At 42.8% G+C, this 20485-nt stretch overlaps 3 protein-coding genes across 3 annotated transcripts in view; 1 reads left to right on the forward strand and 2 right to left on the reverse strand.

The window, feature by feature from the left end:
• The window catches only part of daam1b (dishevelled associated activator of morphogenesis 1b), a 38624-nt gene extending 32724 nt beyond the window's left edge, over positions 1-5900 (forward strand). The window contains exons 15-27 of the mRNA XM_037981598.1: positions 1-120; positions 223-330; positions 1038-1067; positions 1320-1417; positions 1493-1577; positions 1687-1793; positions 2311-2399; positions 2519-2687; positions 2830-2937; positions 3264-3324; positions 3444-3575; positions 4607-4777; positions 5216-5900. The exon at positions 1-120 is cut by the window's left edge and continues 46 nt beyond it. Of these exons, the coding sequence (XP_037837526.1) occupies positions 1-120; positions 223-330; positions 1038-1067; positions 1320-1417; positions 1493-1577; positions 1687-1793; positions 2311-2399; positions 2519-2687; positions 2830-2937; positions 3264-3324; positions 3444-3575; positions 4607-4777; positions 5216-5428 (1491 nt within the window). The 3' untranslated portion in view covers positions 5429-5900. The remainder of the gene's footprint in view (positions 121-222; positions 331-1037; positions 1068-1319; positions 1418-1492; positions 1578-1686; positions 1794-2310; positions 2400-2518; positions 2688-2829; positions 2938-3263; positions 3325-3443; positions 3576-4606; positions 4778-5215) is intronic.
• A 219-nt stretch (positions 5901-6119) lies between these two features.
• On the reverse strand, positions 6120-11268 carry LOC108240087 (trans-L-3-hydroxyproline dehydratase). Its single transcript, XM_017423223.3, has 6 exons — positions 11129-11268; positions 10169-10653; positions 9918-10087; positions 9529-9651; positions 8932-9069; positions 6120-7534 (listed from the first exon to the last, which is right to left on the reverse strand). The coding sequence occupies exons 2-6, from the start codon at positions 10644-10646 to the stop codon at positions 7409-7411; spliced, it is 1035 nt and encodes a 344-aa protein (XP_017278712.1). The 5' UTR covers positions 10647-10653; positions 11129-11268; the 3' UTR covers positions 6120-7408.
• A 799-nt stretch (positions 11269-12067) lies between these two features.
• LOC108242458 (potassium voltage-gated channel subfamily H member 5) overlaps positions 12068-20485 on the reverse strand; it is a 21099-nt gene continuing 12681 nt past the window's right edge. Inside the window, exons 9-12 of the mRNA XM_037981424.1 lie at positions 19759-19958; positions 18490-18742; positions 18161-18357; positions 12068-15542 (exon numbers count right to left, since the gene is read on the reverse strand). Of these exons, the coding sequence (XP_037837352.1) occupies positions 14454-15542; positions 18161-18357; positions 18490-18742; positions 19759-19958 (1739 nt within the window). The 3' untranslated portion in view covers positions 12068-14453. The remainder of the gene's footprint in view (positions 15543-18160; positions 18358-18489; positions 18743-19758; positions 19959-20485) is intronic.

Raw genomic sequence — 20485 nt, forward strand, 5'->3', positions numbered from 1 at the left:
CCACCTGTCGGAGGCGTCCCCCCACCGCCGGGGGCGCCCCTGGGCCCATCTCTGAAGAAGAAGAACACTCCTCAGCCGGCGAATCCACTCAAGTCCTTCAACTGGTCCAAGCTGGCTGAGGTGAGAACTGTCCACAGTCTAAAAGCATTTTAAGCATTCCTGCTTTTTTTCTTCTTCTTCTTTTATTGAGAAATCTAAATAATTTAATTCTCCCCGGCACAGAATAAGCTCGAGGGCACCGTTTGGATGGACGTAGACGATACCAGAGTTTTTAAAGTCCTGGATCTGGTGGACATTGAAAGGACTTTCTCAGCTTATCAGAGGCAGCAGGTATCAAGGGTTATTCTGTTTGTGTGTCTCACCCAACAAATGATGCCATCTATAGTCAGACACAGCCAAGTGGTGGTTAGCTACACTTGATCTGTGGCTTGAGTTGAAACATTTTCCACATTTCTGCTGTTTCTGTTTCTGAAATGCTTTTGAAGAATGGTAAAATCATAGATTAGTTTTTCACACTAGCTGTGCTGCTTTGATGCTTGAACTGTTTCATTCTTTTATATTTGAATTAAAACCCATTTTTATGTGTTTGATCATTCATCTACATGTGATTTGAAAGTGCATGTGTTAACTGTTTGCAATCAGCTACTGTTTTCTTGTTATGGTAACTAGATATCCCTTCTCAAACATAAATCGGGGCATGTTGAATGACCTACGATCAATCATGTTAGGACCGAGGCTGAGAATAATTGCTACTTTTGTGTTCTAAAAAGTGATTCCCAGCCTTGTTAGATATCTCTGATGCAACGCAGAGCTGCTCGACAGTTGTTATGTACACAGCATGTGACTACAAGCACATATTGATTAACTGAACACCCGATCTGTCTCCCTGCTGCTCACTTCACGACTGATTCATAGTGACCGAAGTGCCGAATGAGCTCCGATTCATTTGCTGTTTGTTCTTAACGGCTGCAATCACGTAACGCCTTTACTGATTCTAATGAATGCTTCCATCTTCCCTGCTTCTCGCTGCATTTTAGGACTTCTTAATGATCAATAACAGCAAACAGGTGAGTTCAATTACAGTGTGGCAAATATACAGTGTTGTCTCGGTGTTAAGAAGACTTTGTTTATATGTTTTACTGTGGCCTTCCTTTTTCTTGTGTCCAATACAGTCTTTAAGATGTGTGTTTTGTGACGACTCCCTTCAACTTGTGTTTGTCATTATTTGTTTCTGTCCCCGTGACTTCTATAAAATGTGTGTCACTTGTTTTTTAAAAAAAAGAGGCTCTGTGATGTAAAATCTTAATAACTCTTAACAGAAAGAGGCAGAAGACGACACGTTGAGCTCCAGGAAGGTCAAGGAGCTGTCAGTCATCGATGGTCGTCGAGCTCAAAACTGCAACATCCTCCTCTCCCGGTACGTTCAGCGATAAGCCTTGAGTAAGACTGACATGTATTGGGTTTTATCTGACTCATTTGATGCAAACTGCAGACTGAAGCTTTCAAACGAGGAGATCAAGAGAGCCATTCTAACAATGGACGAACACGAGGACCTTCCTAAAGACATGCTGGAGCAGGTACAGCACATGAGCACAGCTGGATTTACTGAATTGACTTGTGCTGCAGTCTGGGAACTAAAAAAATAGGCAAACTAAATATGTAAAGAGCCTGTTTTTGCTCCTTCAGCTGCTGAAGTTTGTTCCAGAGAAGAGCGACGTGGATCTCCTGGAGGAGCACAAACACGAGCTGGATCGAATGGCCAAACCTGACCGCTTCCTGTACGAGATGAGCAGGTAATTTACTCCCCCGACTTCTGTATGTGACGTTCAGGCTACGCTGTCCGCTTCAAGGCCAAGTGAAGCTCAAACGTGCTGACAAACAATAGCCTTTGTTTCAGCGAGAGCAGACAAATGCGGCGGCACATGGGTTTCTACTTAGCAGGGAACAATAGCCGTCTGTTTGAATCACGATTTCTAAATTAGGCCGGTGAATAAATAGCAGCAATAATGAAATAAAAGAATTTATGTTTCAGTTTTGTAAACAGAGTTGTGTAAGATCGAAGGAGCCAAGAGGCCAAAAAGTGCACAAAAACATGAGTATCAGCTGCTAAAGAGAGCTAACCGACAGTGCTACAGCGTAATCATTGTAGAAATGTCCAGTTTTCAGCAAGAATGATTTCAAATAAAAAGCGGTACATTCTTTCGTAGAGTGGGCTGGAGGACAGATGTCAGTCTGGTATTCCTAAACCTCAGAGTCTGTGGTTTCAAGTTTCTTATAAACTTTACCAAAAAAAGTTTTGTTTTATTTCAGGATAAACCACTATCAGCAAAGACTGCAGTCTTTGTACTTCAAAAAGAAGTTTGCAGAGAGAATAGCTGAGATCAAACCTAAAATTGAAGGTAGGAGATGCATTTTTCATTCAATCATTTTGGTTCTTTTAAACAATGTGATATTTACAACACCAAACCTGTGTGTTTATTTAAAAATTTTTAAAAAGCTGTTTCTTTTTTTGTTTTAGCTTTGACCAAGGCGTCCAAGGAGATCTTACACAGTCGAAACCTGAAGCAGCTGCTGGAGGTGGTGCTGGCCTTTGGAAACTACATGAACAAAGGTCAGAGGGGCAACGCTTACGGCTTCAAGGTGTCTTCACTCAACAAGATCGCTGATACCAAATCCAGTATCGACAAGTAAGATTCTCTGAGTCACAAATACAGCTGTGAATTATTCCACTGAAGCTCCATGTTTTTTTGTTTTTTAATATCTGAAGTTCTGTAATAACAGCAGCATGGAGCCTGTTTGTCACTTTCTCAACTCACCGTGTTCACTCAGAAACATCACTCTGCTGCACTACCTGATCACCATCCTGGAGAAGAAATATCCCAAAGTCCTGACGTTCCAGAACGACCTGCAGAGTATCTCCGAGGCAGCCAAAGTCAAGTAAGTTGTTCCCATCACAGAGAAAAAAGGAGAAACCAAAGTGGTGAACAGTCATTAAAAATCAGCTTTTTTTTTTTTCTTGTGCTGAAATTAAACCTTGGTTCATTTTTACCTCTCCATGTTGTTCTAATTACTCGTATTCTGAGAAGTGACGTCACTTTAGGGCTGAACAGTTAGTTTTGTCACAAGTTCAAAGAGTTTTTTCTTCCCATTTAAAGGGTACAGTTGGGAATCTCTGCCATCTGCTATCAATTGTCCGTATTGTATTTTTAAAGATGATCCCTTCATTCTGTTGACAATAAGGAACTTTCCCTCTTTCAATGCAGCATGACAGAGCTGGAAAAAGATATTGGGAACCTGCGCAGTGGCTTAAAAAGTGTTGAGAGTGTGAGTCACAAAGATTTACCTGGTGTTTCATGAGTTAGTTTGTTTTTTTTGTACAATTCTGTTTTAAAATTCTCTGCCTTCACATGTTTTAAATGCATTTTGTGGATTTCTGCTTACAGGAGTTGGACTACCAGAAGAAACGACCACAAGAGCTTGGTGACAAGTTTGTGTCAGTGGTGAGCCAGTTCATCACCGTGGCCAGCTTCAGCTTCTCCGATGTGGAGGACTCTCTGACAGAAGCCAAAGAACTGGTGAGTCTGGTGAATGGAGCCGCGGGGTTTCAGCAGAAACCCGTCCGCGTGCAGCGCTCTCATGCAAAGAGAGAGAGAAGCGGTGCGTTTCCTCTGCACGTCCCGCTGACCCCGTCCAGCCACCTCTGGAGGGAAGCAAACAGCAGGGGGTGAAGCCCTTCAGCTTCCTGCCGCAGCATCACTCACACTCGACCGCGTGGAAGAGCGAAAGAAGCACAAACCTGGGTACTGTTTCACACAGCAGGTGTCTCGGCATTTAAGAAGAGCTGATTCCACCTGCCAGCTGTAGAAACATGTCATATGTAGATGGTGTTTCTTTCTAAAAAGTCATTAAAGAAAAAGAACAAACCAAATGTTCACGTCAAGGAAGAGTTTCCATCCTAACGCTTCCTGCAGCATTGTGATCTGCAGGTCACGTAGCAACTGTTAGATTTAGTTAATAATTCACCTATAGTTACGTATCTGGGAGTGTTTACAGTAGTCCTCTGTACTAATCCCAGGGAACAAGAGAGCTCATTGTTTTTGTTTTGTCAATATGAGCACATAAGACAAGTGTGAAGATGCAAATAAAACCAGTGGCACCTCGGAAACAATACTTTCTCATTCTTTTTATAAAGGGAAAAAAGGGAGCAAATTAAACTGACTGCTTTAATTGTAACTTTGCCCCTTCTGATAGTTTGAGTCACAGAGCTGCTGTAAAAAAAACAAAAAACATTTTTAAACCTATATGGTCTCAGCACGATCTTACATCTGGATGTCCCTATTTTTAACTGACTCTGCAAAACACCCAGCAAACACACTGGGTTAATTTGTGCCCTGGCTCCAGTCTCCGACCTCTGCTCTAATCAGTAGCCGGTCATATCTGGGTTAACTTGGGCTTCAAAGCCACAACGGCTGCTGCCACACTCTGATTTCAAAGAGCTGAAACCTAATGAGCCTCCTGTAAAACGGTAAGAGGACGGAGGAAGACGAGCGTCTGCCGAGTCCTGCTGTAAATCTAATCCCGCGTGCCCTCCTTTCTGTGCTCCCAGTTCCTGAGGGCGGTGAAGCACTTCGGGGAGGACGCCGGCAAGATGCAGCCGGACGAGTTTTTTGGCATCTTCGACCAGTTCCTGCAGTCGTTCTCAGAGGCTCAGCAGGAAAACGAGAACATCAGAAAACGCAAGGAAGAGGAGGAGAGAAGGGCCAAAATGGAAGCTCAGGTGTGTGGATTACAGGTTCTACTCGTATGATACAATCTTCTTTAACAAGATGGCAGACTGATATTTAGGAGCAGTTTTTATTTATTTTCCATCTTTCAGTTATAAAAACTCAGAAAGCTTAGATGGAAACAGAAAACTGCTCTGTTCAAAAGTTCCAACTAAGAACCAACACCTCTACAACAATTTAGGGCATTTCAAAGTCTAAGAGCAGCTTTTTGTTTGGTCTAGCCAAATTCCTGGATGCCAACAGGATTATGATTAAACTGTTTAATCCCACACAAATCTAGCAAGTGAGCCAAGATAACCGGGGCGACTAAAATATTTCTTTCTGATTCATCCCAAACTTTTAGTTTCTTCTGATAATGGTGTAAGATTTCCTCACTTTCATACCTTCAGAGGGAATTCTTTACTGAAGTGTCGTCTATTTGTGTGTTACAGCTGAAAGAACAGAGGGAGAAGGAGCGCAAGGCCCGGAAAGCAAAAGCAAACGGCGAGGACGACGGGGGGGAGTTTGACGACCTGGTGTCTGCACTGCGATCGGGCGAGGTCTTCGACAAGGACTTGTCCAAGATGAAGCGTAACCGCAAGCGCATCAACAACCAGAGCACTGATTCGGGCAGGGAGCGACCGGTCACAAAGCTCAACTTCTAGACGTCATCCATCCATCCAGTCAGCCGCCCATCATCCGTCGTGCCCGCTCCTTTCCCTCTGCACCGGTTTGTCTCCGGGTCGAACTGACCCGCACATTCCTCCGCACCCTCGCCCTTTACCAGCCAGCTCGGCTCGAACGAACCGTGACCTCGCCGCAGAGCTGCAAACACGAAACGTTTCCCGACTCTCTGTCCTCTCAGTTGTTGACATGGAAACGGCGCAGAAGCCAAAATTCGACGAAGTTTGACCAAATCACAGCAGTTTGTTCAGATGAGGCTGCCATGCTGAGAAAAGGGCCTCCCTCCAGGCGCGGGAGCCGCTCACGATTGTTTATCAGTTTTTGTACATCGGTATCTATGCACGAAGACATGTGCAGCTTTTAGGCTCCTCCAGAGCTGGATGCTTGATCCTTTTAGGACCATTAATAAAAAAAAAAAAAAAAAAAAACGAGGGGCAATTTTGTACAGACTGAGAGAGGTCCCAGAAAGACTTACCTCTGCTGCTCTGCTGCGGCCAGAAACATCCCAGGACTGAGACTCTGCGATGTTAGATTTGATTTCAACTGAAAGTATCACTTCTTTTTTCTTATTCTTTATTGACAAGCAGCATTTATTATAAATATCTATGTTTCATTTGAACATTGTTTCCTGTTAAGAGCTGGCCTTGACTGTGTTGATTTTTAATTGTTGGCTGGGTACTCTCACAGGCCTGGGTCTAACCTGCAGCCTCGGTGTGAACGCTCGTGTCAGAGGTGACCTACATCCAAATATAAGCGTGTGCTCGCACATCCACGCACATAGAAATGTATAATTCTTACGCTGGATGCTATTAAAACAAACTCAGCTCTTGCAATACAATGACCCACCCATCCCTGGAGAGAGTGCCCTCCTTTGTGTCCATCTGAACAGATTAAATGTTTTCTGCACACTGGCTGGATTTACACAGCAGGAAGAAGAAATCTTGTCCCTTCAGCTGTGTGAATCCATCCAGTGTCGCGCACCTCCTCTGAAGTTTTATAATTTAAATACTGCCTTCCATTGTACAATGATCTGATGATGATAATAAATGGGAGAAATCAGCTTTTTTTTAATTTAACCTAAAAACTTAAAATGACCACAATTGCTCTCATTAAGAAAAGACAGGAAAGTAGTTTGTTCTTCATATTAACTAGCCTGTGGCGCCATCTACTGGTCAACAACCTACATGCAAGCATAAGATTCAACATGTTCTGATTCATGCTCAATAATCCAGGCAGATAAATCTAACAAGGTCGAGTCAGGTCCTCTGGACGGGTTCTTCTTTGCTGAAACGTTCTTCAGACTGAGGAGCTGCAAGCAAACTCAGCCTTATCAGCAGAAACCTTCGCGTAGAGAATCAACCAGCAGCCAGTGGCGTGAAAACTAGTTGTTTACGTGCAGCCAGGGTGGGCCCTGATGGCTGCTTACTATTCACAGAGGGTCTGATACTCGCAATGACAGCATTGTAAGGACTGGTTCTCTTCACAAAGATGGCTTCCTTTTACTCCTCTCTCAAACCAACGTTCCTCTCTCTATCAGGGATGTGCACATCTTCATCCCTGAAGGAGTGACCCTCAGAGTCCAGGCCTGATGATGTCATCCTTTTGGCCAGAGGCTGCTTTCTTTCCCCCGATGTACACCTGATCACAGTCCTCCTGGCACTTATCAGCACACACAACATGACTCTGTTTGTGCCAGGGGAACCCACTAGATGCAACAAGTCAGAAATTATGACATTTTTGTTGATAATTTCACCCCCAGAACAGATAAAATATGAAGTACTTTCATTTATTTAGATTTTATGGTGGTTTAATAATAGAACTGTAAAAAGAAAACTATGAGCCCAAGTACTTGAATTTCTTCTTCTGCTACAACTTGTGAGCTTTTAGGCCACAAAGGCTCTTCCTACCTTTTTAATAATTAAAAGGCAGCGACTAGGAGCGTGCCTAAATAAAAAAGGGGCTCACTTCAGCAGAAACCCGTGTTTCAGCTCGTCTTCCGGCTCCTGCACGAAGCGTGAGACTCCAGTGTAAAACGCTCTGCCCGCCACTTCCACCACCACGGCCCTGAAGTCTCCGCACGCCATCTCCTGAAGAGAAACAGGAAATACAGACGTGTGGAGGTTCACCTCTGGCTCTTAGGTAAGGTTTGTTGGGGGTCAGCTTGGTGAAAACGGGAGCAGAAGTCAGTTTTTAGTTTAAACCACGTCAAAGCTTTTATTATAACAGCTCCCATCAAAAGAAAAACAGATTATTTAATAAAAATATAGTTTATATTGACACTCCCTGATTGGTTTATTTTGTCTAATTGGCTAAATTCAGTCCAGCCGTCGGTTTGATCTGATGTGACTCAACTTCCAGAAAGTGGAAGCTGAAATAGAAAATTAAAAATAATCCGTTTTACAGTAATTTCTACTCTTACGCAGGTCTCTGCTGTTGTTCTTAAAGAATTATTCGACTTTTTTTGTGTCCATCTGAGGGCAGTGTTAGTGTGACTTTATCTCAAAGGGCCCTTTGACCTTCGGCTGATGACACTGCCGACCTTTCAGCTGCTTCAACCTCTTAAGCAAACAAAGGGGGCGTGGCCCCAAGCATGGCGCGATCCGTGTCAAACATCTGATTGGCCGAGAGAGCAACGGACCAAAGTCAAACTCTTACGGTCGCGTCAGCGTTAACGAGAGTATTTAAACTCGTGCAGGATCTTTATTTGTTGTTTTCTGATATTACTGAGGTTTTGGTAGCATAATGATGCAGAGTTTAATATTTAGTATTCATTGGCTTCGTAAAGTGTTGGTTATTTTATTGCGTTTTGGAACGACGGATTAAAGTGAGCCGCTGGCTAAACGTGGAACAGCGCCTAAAGTGTTCAACAGCTGATCACAGATAATTTATTACAGTGAAGTCGTTAAACGGACAACAGTTTAGCAAACACAAAAAAATGGCTCCAACTCTGAATTTTACAGATACTGAGCTAAAATTTGGCGTGGTAGTAGCTGAGAGTCATTCGCAACACGTACAACAAGAACTGACGGATTGTGACAGATACGGGAACACTGCGTGAGATTGTGCTGAATCTTGATTTTCAAGGTTTAATCAAAACGGTCAGAACTTCATCCTCTCTTAGCATGATTTTAGTCTAAACTGCTGACAGGGAAGGTGGTTTGCGAGAAGCATTTCTTTAAGGCGGGGGTGGCCAATCCTGGTCCTCGAGGGCCACTATCCTGCATGTGTTACTTGTTTCCCTGCTCCAACACACCTGATTCTGTGGTTTAATTACCTCTTCATGTCTGCAGAAGCCTGTTAATCACTCATTGATTCAAATCAGGTGCGTTGGAGCAGAGAAACAAGTAAAACATGCAGGATAGTGGCCCTCGAGGACCAGGACTGGAGACCACTGGTCTAAACTTTGAGACGCATTTAAAGTAGTTTTAAAGCTTCTTTTTTTCCTGTCTTCCCTGCAAATAAACATTACTGAGGTTTCTGATACCTGGACGGCTCTCCCTGTGAACCAGGATCCGGTGGCTCCACTCAGGAACGTCCTGGTCTGGTTGAGCCGGATGAGACCTTTGTGGTACTGAAGGGCCACCCGAGCCGTGACACCTGAGCCGGTGGGGCTGCGGTCCACCTGAGGACACAACATTTAAGCCACTTAAGCAAATTACTAACTCACCAAAAAACAACCTTTCTGGTTCTGTTGCTTTTACATTTAAACTACTTATATTAGATATTTTTATATTTCTCTAATAAATAGTAAATAACTTCATGTGTAGTTGACTGGATCAATGAAAAAGGTTCCTGAATCCTTATCAGAGGCTCTGCTGGTTCAGTCCAGTTATACATTTGTTAGTTCAGGAAACTGCTATGAATATGATATAAAAAAGAGAAAATCTGACACTTTTTTTGTGATACAGCTCATAAAATCCTGTGAAGCTGATCTGTGACAGATTCTAGCTGCTGGTTGTGAAGCACAGCTGCACGCAGTAACTTAAAAATAAAGTTCAGCTGTTAGTCCTAGAAACTTTGGTGCATTGAACCCGGATGAGTTCAGCCTGACAGCAGCTTTAAGACAATCCCTGCACGCTACCTGAGCCTCCGCAAACACACAGATGTTGGCAGTGGGTTCAGCTGAGTGCTCGTCTTTGCCGTCGGTGAGGATGGTGCCGTAGAGGAAGGCCAGATCGTCACTGGTGGGATGGTGCAACGTCACCTGCATGAGAGATGATAAGAAGGAAAAACAAGGCTGTGAGTGAAGGCCAAAGGTTCGAATCCTGTCCACCTTTGCTCCACAGAAGAAGCTGGACAAAACCCAGAGGAAAAGAGTGCGAGTCACAGCAAAGTCCACGGTGTAGATACCACCAAGTGTAGGTTTACAGGAAGAAGTGTTGCTGGATTTGAAGGTGAAGAAACGAGTAAATTAGAAGAAAAATTAGAATTTATTTTGTTGCAGATTCAGAAATCTGACCACCTTCCTACCTGAGCTTTGACTGCTTTGGTCACTGCTGTTGCCGCGTCGACAAGATCTCGAGTCCTGGACTTGGTCACATCCAGGCCAAACCTCTGGGCATCCACAAAGGCGTAAAAAGCTCCTCCGTAGCTGATGTCCACCGTCACCTCTCCGAACCCCTCCACCGCCACCGCCACATCTGGTGTAAAGTCATGTCGTCAGTCCTGCAGGATTTAAACCCGCCTGAGAGGGGAACAAAAACAAAAGACAAGTCTCCTACCTGTCGCAAAGGCAAACGCCGGCACGCTCAGGAACCTGACTCCACCCGTTCTCCCGTCAGTGTACTCAACGAACGCCTTCACCAGACCACAGGGGCAGTGGATGTTCACCTGTGTCTCCGGTGACTGAGGGTCCTTCACCAGCCTGTAGTCCACGGCGAAGCGTCCCAGCGCGATGACGGCGTGTCCACACATGGTGCTGTAGCCCTCGTTGTGCAGGAAGAGCACGGCCAGGTGGGCGTCGGGGAGCTCGCTGTCCACCACCAGGGCTCCGTACATGTCGTAGTGTCCCCGCGGCTCGAACATCAGCACCCTCCTGAGGTGGTCCAGGTGGTCCCGGGCGTAGCGGCGCTTGGACAGCACGCTGTCACCTTTGACCTCTGGGTAGCCGCTGACGATGATGCGTAGAGGTTCTCCTCCTGTGTGCATGTCGACCACACAGAGCTCGCCTCCTTCATGGGGTGGAAGCTGCAGCTCCATCTCAGAACTGATCGAACAGAAAGAAAAGTCACTTTTTCAGCCAAAATAGAGACATACAGCTTTCACAGCTCAACTAATAGATTGATTTACAGCATTAAATACACCAAATTTCACTCAGTTTGTCATCTGTTCACCAAATTTATAATTGTGAGGCTTCAATGTTCATATTAAATGAACATTTAGTTTAACTTGAAACAACAACAAAAGAAAACTAACTCTGATGACTGCAGGAATGTTGGATTAAACTACATTACTTACAGCAGGAAGGTGTTATTGACAACATGTGGGAACCTTTCAGACAAACTAGTAATTCAGTTTTAACATTTCACACACTTATTTCTGCACAGAGCGACTCTTATTCAGCTGACAATGATAGGATTTTAAAAGTTTTGGGAACTTTAAAAGTCAACAAATCGTGTAAAACAGTACAACTACGCCAACAAGCAGCGATAATATCATGAATGCAATGCAAAAATCTTTACCTGATCCCGGAGTTTTCAATTTTTGGCGACAAACTCCTGCAAAAATCAGTAAGTTTATATTATTTTTCCTGATTGTTGCCGTTCAACACAGACAGACGCTGAAACCAGCAGCGCGTTGGCGCCACCTGCTGGTGTGGAGGGCTGGTGAGAAAAAATGGGATTTTATGTACTTTTGAGGGGGAAAAAATCTACACACTTAACTTCGTATTCATGTATACATACGTACATTTGATCTTTGTTTGACCCTGACCAGTCTTAATTTGATTTGAACTTATAAATAACCTCGTACTGAACCTGAAAATGCCCTAAAAAGACTTTTGTTGTTGTGAACCTGTCCTGTAACAAAGCTAGTAAGAGATTATTTTACTTTGCTACCAATGGAAAGGGAAAGAAACATCGGAGCTGGCATTAGTGTGTTATCTTTGGGGCAGAATTAGGTGTTTATAGTGATTCAGGGTCTTTGATTTTGTTATTACAGGGGAGCCACCAAAGAGGGGCCAGGGGAGGCCATGGCTAACACTAAAATTTTGCTGGCCCCCCTCACTGCCCACCCCGATCGGACAGACCTTTTTTCTGCACATTTTTAATAGCTATTTGAAACTACTGGAACCTTTTTAATGAACCAGTGCCATGAAGACTGTCATTAACAAGAAAACAGCCAGTGATGAGATATAAATGCAGAGATTTCTGCCTTTAATAAATGTGATTTTTATGTGAACTCAAAGTAAACCCCCCGGGGGAACTTTCCCTAAAACCTTAAAAAAAGGTAACTCTACAAAACCCTGTATACGTTTGATTGTTCCTACATTTTCTAATGAGACTAAAAAAAAAAACCTTTTGCAGAAACTAGAAAAATTTCACTTTTTATGCAAGACAAATGCAAAATACAGACAATATGCAAAAAATACAGCTGACATAAAGACTGTACATCATGCCGTTTGTTTCAGATGACAGTAAAAAGAAACGTATTCTGAGTAAAGAGGAGTATTTGGAAAAGGAGAAGAACAAAAGCAACAGAAGACTAATGTGGTTTTTGTGTTTAATCCCCCAAAAGAAGCCCCATTCAGGTGGATTTACAGAATAAAACTGTTTCTCTTTTACCAAATCGAAAGAAAAACGACCGTAAGAACTCCTCGTGTAACTCATGAGGTTAAAGTTTGCATGTTGGAACTTCCAAGGCTTCATATTTACATAAGACAAAGACGTGTTACATAAGAAACCAAACAACAGATGGTGAGCAGGCATCAGTTTTCATTATTCTGGTTCCCTCACATGCATGCTCGGTGGTTAAACATGTCCAAACGAAATGTATTAAATCGACTAACATGCTGACGTCCTCACAGTTCAGACTGAGGTGATTCACAGCCACACAGAGAGTTAAAATGCTACCTATCATCTTTTAAAACAAATTATTTTACCTGAGCAAGTTTACAAGGTGAAATATCCGGTGACTGTGCTGTAATTAGCAGCTAAAATATTCACATCCTTTTCAAGGAAGTTAAGTCCAGTATTAAAGAAATAAAACCAAATACGGCATTGCCATGAACGCAGTGCTATTTCTTTTTTCATGTGCACAGGGAAATTAGTTTTTGAACAGTTCAACAAATAAATAAATCAGATCACAAATACTTTTTAATCATCTTCTGGTTCCAGTTTTATCTATTCTTGTACGTGTGATTTATTATCCAACAGTAGTTTGGAGGAAAATCCCTTTAACAGAACTATAAAACACTTTTATTATAATTTCTTCTAAGGAGGCTTTAATTTTGTAAGGCACATATATTGACTTAAACTCCAAAGACAGAGACTTCAGTGAGAACGAACAAATAAAACATGAGACTGTTAATTATTGTGTTTGAGCGAGCGTCACTGAGCTCTGTTCTGTACACATTAATAAAGATGCTTTTGCTTTCAGTGAAACACGAGCAGGTAAACGTCTTTGAGAGAATAAAACCCTGAAGGGGATTTTTAAAAAAAAGAAGTAAATCTACAGGTTGACCTCAAAGAAATGAGGCTGAATCCCATTTCACAGTCCTTCTTGTGATGTAAAGCGAAGGGGGAAAGAGCGGGGAGTTTTTAACCTTTAAAGACAAAACCTGGGGAGGAGCACATTTTAAAATGAAGGTAAACGAGTTGCCTTGGAAACGAGGTGAGGAGCTTCATCAACCGAAGGGAGCTTGGAGTAGAACCACTGCGCCTCCACGCAAACAGAAATCTGCTGAGGGAGGAGGAGGAGACCCCGAGAAACACCCAGAATTAGCTGCAGGGAATAAATATCCTCTCTACTCTGGGAATCCCTCCAGGAGGCGCTGGAGAAATGGATGTTTGGGTTTCCCTCCTGGACCTGTTGCCTCCGTGACCCGACCACAGATAAGTGGAGAAGCTGGACGGTCGATGAGTATCTTCTTTATTCAAAAAGGTTACTGTCACAAGTTTTATGTATTGCAACGTATATCTGGTATCACATCTTTAACTAACTTAAAAAATGGTGAACATAGCATCATATTTCAGCATAAAAAACAATGGTTTATGAGAGTCTGTTGTTGATAACTCAGTACGCCATCAGTTGTTGCCAAATCCTTTTACGTAAACAGATGTAAAGTTATATGCCCATATATGGAGTGTAAAACTAGGTCTTTAAGAAGGTTGCAGTGAACTGTTTTAAGATTCAGCTTAAATGTAAAGAAATATTGTTTTTATCTATTTGGAACAATTCCTTGATTAACTCTGCTGGCGACATGATTTGACCCAAATAGAAGATAATAAAGTACCACAGTACCTTCCTGAGCCACCCTGTTTGTAGCAGCCAGTTTTAGGGGGCGGAGTCTGTGGCAGGGACTCTTTTTTGGGGGGCGGGGCTTAGAGGATAGAGAGAGGAAGGCAGGGTAATTGTATTTTTTCCAACCCTATAAGTGTCTCCAAACCAAGTGACAGAGTAGTTTTATATCAGAGGTTTTGTGATGGTTTTAGACACTTAAATGCCTTCAAGAAGCATTTTTCCCCATATTATGTCTCCGTTAACTCAAAGTTTGTTTCCTCAGGTAAGCATGTTTCAGCAAGCACCTTCATCAGAGTATTTTACATGAGATTTGTAACCTGCACCTAAATGTCCAGGCATTATTTTAACTTCTTTGTTCATTATTTGTCTTTGTTTGCATTCTCAAACGCAGCCGTAAAAACGTCTGATATGTTAAAGTTCTACTAAATCCCTGGAATCTGATGCTAACCTTACTCTCTTTTTTCAGCATGCAGTCAAGTTTTTAATGAGAAATGTCTTTAGGGTCAGCAGGACATGCAGGTTGCTTATCTATGTCTGTTTTTCATGTCATTCCTGAGTGAATTCAAAAGTCTCCTCTTCTGCTTTGGGTGCAACAAGTCTGGAAACGCTGCCTGAGTTGTGCCGTTTTATTCTCGGCTTCGAAGGCGTCGGAGGCAGCGAGAGTCTGCGCTTCATCGACAGCAGCCTGAGGATCTCGCTCACCTGCGACTCCAGCAGCGACAGCCGGCTGCTCAGTTTCCTAATGTCTGCTTTCAGCTCCAGCTTGGCCTCATGCAGCGTCACTTGAAGCAGGGACTGTTCGGACACCGGCTGGAGGAAGGACGGCCTCATGGAGACCTCGGTGTAAACCCCGAGGCCGTGCTCGAACGGGCTCCTCTCCAGCGGACTCCTTTCCATCGGGCTTCGCTCGAAGGAGCTCCTCGAGTCTCCGGCCCGATCGATGCGCAGGTCGCTCTTTGTGATGCCGCTGTCGCAGGAGTCGGTCTTGTGCAGGACGCTTGTTTCTTCTCCTGCCTCTCCTGCTGTGTTTCCTCCCACCTGTCCGCTCTCGTCTGACTCCTGGTGCTTCTTGGCAGCTCCACACTCCTCCGAGGCCTGCGGCGCGTTTGGCCACTCCTCTGCTTTCTGCGTCTGCTTCTCCTGCTCGACGGCAGGGAGTGACGGTTCGGCAGACATGGCGCTCCTAAATTTTGCCCACCCTCGAACACTTCTGCCACTGTTAACGAGACCTGCGGCTCCCTCTGCACCGGCACCACCGCTGCCCCTCTGACACGGCCTTGGTTTAGACTCCACAGTTACTTGCGTGCAGCTTTGCTCCGACATTCCAGCATCCATAAACGCCTGCTGAGGCATCGCCATGCCGCTCACGCTCCCTCTCCCCGCGGAGGGTTTGTTGTTGTGCTCCTGCTGCTGGGAGGGCACCGTCTGACGCTGATTGCAGGGGTTCGAGTCGGTGTGCGGGTGGTGCTCCGGCTCCACCTGCACACAGTTCTGATCCAAGGCCTGCGAGTCTCTCTGCTGCTTGAACCTCTGGAACAACTTGCGAACGGGGTGGTCCTCTGGGATGGAGAGCGCCACCTCGCTCTTCTGACGCTCCTTCTCCCTCTTCACATCAGCAATCTTTCTGAAAATCACCTGAAAAAAACCCCCCAGAAAGTCTGTGTATGAAGAAAGCGATAATTTGACTGCCTCGCACATGAGAACCTGTTACAGCCGCTTTAATAATCTCTTTATTTTCACTTCTGTCGGTCTTCATCTCAGTGAATCAGTTGCACACACAGTACCGTACAACTTCTATGAGTGAGCATGTTGCTCCAGTGTGTGAATGGACGAAATGCAGAGAAATATATTCTTATTAGCTTGATTGCTGATAGCAGTTGAACTGGTCACTGAGGACAACAGCAAATCTGCTAATTTCCCCAAATTCTGCAGCACATTTTTACAGGCAAAGGTTGAAGAGATGAGCAAACAATTAAACAAAACATGCAATGATTTGCAAACCGTTCAACTATAAAAAGTAAGTGTTTGCTTTCATATTTTATCAACATATGATTAAGGTGTCAGTGATTCCTGAAGGGCCACTGTCCTGCAAGTTTTAGTTGTTTCTCTGCTTTGACACACCTGATTTCAGTGAGTGATTAACAGGCCTCCGCAGGACTTGAAGACAAACAACTATAACGTAGAAGTTAATATACCCCTTTTTTAATTCCAGTGCTGTTTTGGTTTTGTCCTGACAATAAGTATGTTCTCTAAACTTCCCTTCACGTTAAGCTCTTACCAACATTTTGTCTCGAAATGTCCTTTTTTGGTCTTTTGGTGGTGATGTTTCACAAAGATGACTGCAATGTAAAGTAAGACAATACACTAAAATGTTGGAGAGAAAAAAACAAGCTAATGTGATCAAATTCAAAGTGAGTCTATGTTAAATACACTCATTTTGAATTTGATCTCATTTGAGAGTTTATTTTTTTAACTAACACCCCCATATTTGTTTTTAATTAAATATAAGATCTAAGTGATTTCCAAATCTCTGCCCCCTGTTTTTATGTACATTTTGATCAACATATTCCATTTTTATGGAGTCAGTCTTCTTTTTCAAGCACATGCAAGCAAATTAAATTTGATGCAGCTGACGGGGGGTGGGTGTGTGGGTGTGTGTGTGTGGGGGGGGGGGGGTGCAATTTAAGCTTAGGCAAACAGGAAAAGTCCCCAAAGCTCCTCAGATTAATAATAGATGGTATAATATTCATGTAATATGTTTGAAGAGTCATAAATCTTTCAACACGCAGCCATTTGTTTAGATTTAGAGCTGCTTCATCGAGTCCGAGTGATTTCACTTAATGTGATTTCTTCAAGAAGAAAACGGGAAATCAAATTCTGGTTATTCAAAAATATTAGAAACCGCAGCCTAACGCAGTTACTTCCTCTATAAAGCTGTTTCTGTTGACTCGCTGTTATTTGAACGGTTCTAATATTCCTGAGTTTGCGTTCCCGCTCTTTGGTTATATTGTGGAATTATGCCTCCGTGGAAAGCCTTCACAAAATGTAATATTCTTTAAAGCTTCTGCAGCCCCAGAAGTTTCTCCTTTGAGCGAATCCCCGACCGAAACACAAAACCACCCGCACAGAAAAAAGATTTGATCTTGATTCTGAAGGAAATATTCGTTAAGAATTTATGACATGTTGATCTTAAAGGGTAATATCAACAACTTGCTTTAATGGCTGAATATTACAACATCTCAGGGCGTCAGCAGAGATAACGCAGTATTAACAACATGAGAATAGTCTGAGAAGGGTAATAAAGTCAATATAAAGTCATAAACTGTTTTATTTTTCACATATAAATCAATATACTTGAAGGGGCACTCCAGGTCTTTTGAAACTGGATTATGTGGAAGGGTTATGAACAAATAACATTTTACCTGCTGTAGGTTTGATCAACCTCAGTTTAGAGAAACAAAGTTTTATTCTGACCAGACTGACAAGTTAAAGGCGAGTTGGAGCAGAACCAAGTGGATTGGTATCATCTTAAATTAACTCAAATCGCAAACTTTTCATTGCAATTTATGCCATTTCATACACAGTTATTTACATAGAGCTTTATGGCTATTTCCAAGAGCAAGTAGTGGCGGCAGCAGCCAGCTGTGGCACTTCTGGGTCACTTCAGGCAGGAATATCAATATATTTAGGCCAGAATAACTGCTTAAATCAAAGGTGACTGTGATGTAAAGGTTTAAAAAACAGTGTTTGCATGAATGATGGAGTTGTTTTAAAATGGCACCAATCCTTTTCTTTCCTCCAAACTGAGGTCAAATCTACAACAGGTAAGATATTTGTTGCTCACAACCTTTCCACACAATCCCACTCCAACAGATGGAAACTACTCCTCCGAGTTTTTAATGGTTTTTCATGAGATCTTGTCAAACAGGCTGTAAATATTTTACACTTGACCAAACTTGTAATATAGATTTTGAATTTTTGACAGAATCCCTTTGAGAGCTTTCAGACACGTTTCAGCTGAACTTTTTTGACATTGTTCCATGGAGTACTTTAACCCATGACCCAATATATTTAAAGTCATGTCTTACTGCATGACAGAAACACTCCAGGAATCAAATTTAAATACTGTTGTTTCGTCTAATTTAAAATTAAAGCAATAAATGTGTTTTTTTTTATTTCTTGATAACTAATTGGAAGGATCTCAGAGCAGCAAGATAGAAGAATCAGATTCACTTGTGTTTTGATTTTTTTACCCGTTTCCGTAGATTACAGGTGAGGATGAGGTTCCGTGAGAAGGAGTTGGCGAAGGCTGTGTAAAACTCCAGCACTCTCATCAGAGCTTCCCTCCTGATGATGTGCAGATCGCAGTAAGTCAGCGCGCGGACGTTTGCGCAGGCTCGAGCCAGAGTGCTCTCCTTCCAGAACACGTCTCCGAACACGTCACCTTTACCTGGAGGGAGCCGGAAACCATCGATTCATTAGTCTTGGGCATCCCCTGTCGGTTATAGCAGGACCTCATTTGCTGAAAACAGGCCCAAATGAAATGCGTCCCTGTTTGTTTCGGGGAATTGCTCTGAATTACCTAGTATGGCGATGACCTCGTCGTCCTGGATGACCTCGAGCGAACCGGAGATGACAAAGCAGAGCGTATCAACGCTCTCGCCGATGTGGAAAATGAGGTCTCCAGGTGCGCAGTGGGTGGTCTGAAACTCCACAGCGAGGGAGCGTAAACAGCCGTCACTCGCCAAACGGAACGCCGGATGGTCGTTGAACACCTGCCTGTTGAGATGCACACAAATGTCTGCACGCATGTCTTTGGGACAGATGGAGAGAACCTGAGGGAGACAAGATTTGTCCAAAAAACAAACAAAACAGACATCATTAAGTTGTATTTTGTTAAATGTGGAACACATCAGATTTTTAGTGATCTGTAAAAATCACCAACTAAGTGATGCTTTATTTCTTTCAAAGCTGCACGATATTTAATTTTTCAGACTGTAAAGCATGAATGCAACAATTGTCAACCATCATCAGTCACACAGGTGTTTTGCACAAGAGTTATGTAACAAAAAAAAGTTAATTTTGACTCAAAATTGTTCTAAAAAACTAAGTTAAATCTTAAAAAAGGTACATCCAATTAAAACCTTCCACTGAGGTGGCTGCAGGCTGTAGCTGCCCTTGCTAAGTTTCTGTCAGGGCAACTTTTAAAAGGATAGTTTGTATTTTTTTAAATAGGGTTTTATGAAATAATTAGTATTCAGTATCTTACTGCAGCAGACAACAGTCAGAGCAATTTCAGTTTGAAGAATCAGAGAGAAAATTTCACAGCAGATTTAGAATAACCACTTGGTGTATTTCAGCCATCTGAAACTACTCAAACCTCAACAAACGTTATAGTGACTCAAGTGAACACCATTTTACAAGTTTAGGTGGTTAACTTTTGAGCTATTTACACTGAATTCTGGTCATGTTGGAAAATTGGCCCACTGCATTACGTTCTGTCTGCTGTCTACTGCAGCCAGGTTACTGACTGATGATTACAACTCTTCAAAATACATGAACTATATACAAACTCTTTAAGATAATGCTTGATAAATGAAGATGACACAAAGTCTAAGAGAACATACTTCAATTTTGTCTATTTGCTAGAGCTGCACATTCAGTTTTCATTTTCAGATTCTTAATCTTATTTATTCTGAAAGGGAGGAGTCTGATTTGTGTCAATTTCACCACTGAAAATAAGAAAACAGGGTCTTATCGATTGAATGGATAAATAAAATATATTTTGTGCATGTGTATGTGTGAGAGAAGGTTTGAACAACTCTGCGGTGAGCGTTGGTGCAGCCGGTACCTTGTCTGTGTCAATCCCTTTAGACATGGCCCAGGTGGAGACAATGAAGTCCATGACCCGCTCGCTCAGACCTTTGGGGACCTGATACAACTTGAGGAAGTCGCGCACGTTGTTGAGCATCTCGTGGTATCTGTTTGTGTTGGTGTACATCTGCTGGAAGATGGTGGTGACGTTTCCAAAGATGGTGGCATAAAGCAGCGCTAAAAGAAAAAAAAAGGTTGCTAAGGTGTAAAAACGTTCCTCAGAAAGCTTCAGCTTTGATGTGCTTTAACTTGGAGCATGACCCACTGACACCCTGAACATGATTTTTCTTTCTGTCCGTGTAATGATGACCTTATAACTCCACCTTCATGCTTTAACAACTAAAAGCGAGTTCTTTTATTCACATCCAGCTTCTCCACTTGAAACATTTTTGAAATTGTGGCCAAGCAGCACAGTTTGAGGTTCATCTGGGTGCTTTCTGGACTGACTATAGCATTTCCCGATGTTCCAATAAACACTTTTCTATGAGCTAAAATGTGAAAGTTTTCTGTGTATCATTAATCTTGGTCTTGAGTTCACTAATTACAATAAACTAAAAATTCCTAATGTTTTGTACAAAAAGACAATTTAGATCCCCACATCTGCGTGAATCACAACTAATCTGCTCTAAAAATGACGTGAGTCAGTCCAGTTTTGGCCCAAGGCTAGGGTTAGGGTCTCCTCAGGTTTGAAGGGGTTAGGGCTT

The sequence above is a fragment of the Kryptolebias marmoratus genome, linkage group LG19, assembly GCF_001649575.2.
Source record: "Kryptolebias marmoratus isolate JLee-2015 linkage group LG19, ASM164957v2, whole genome shotgun sequence".
Classification (NCBI taxonomy): Eukaryota; Metazoa; Chordata; class Actinopteri; order Cyprinodontiformes; family Rivulidae; genus Kryptolebias; species Kryptolebias marmoratus.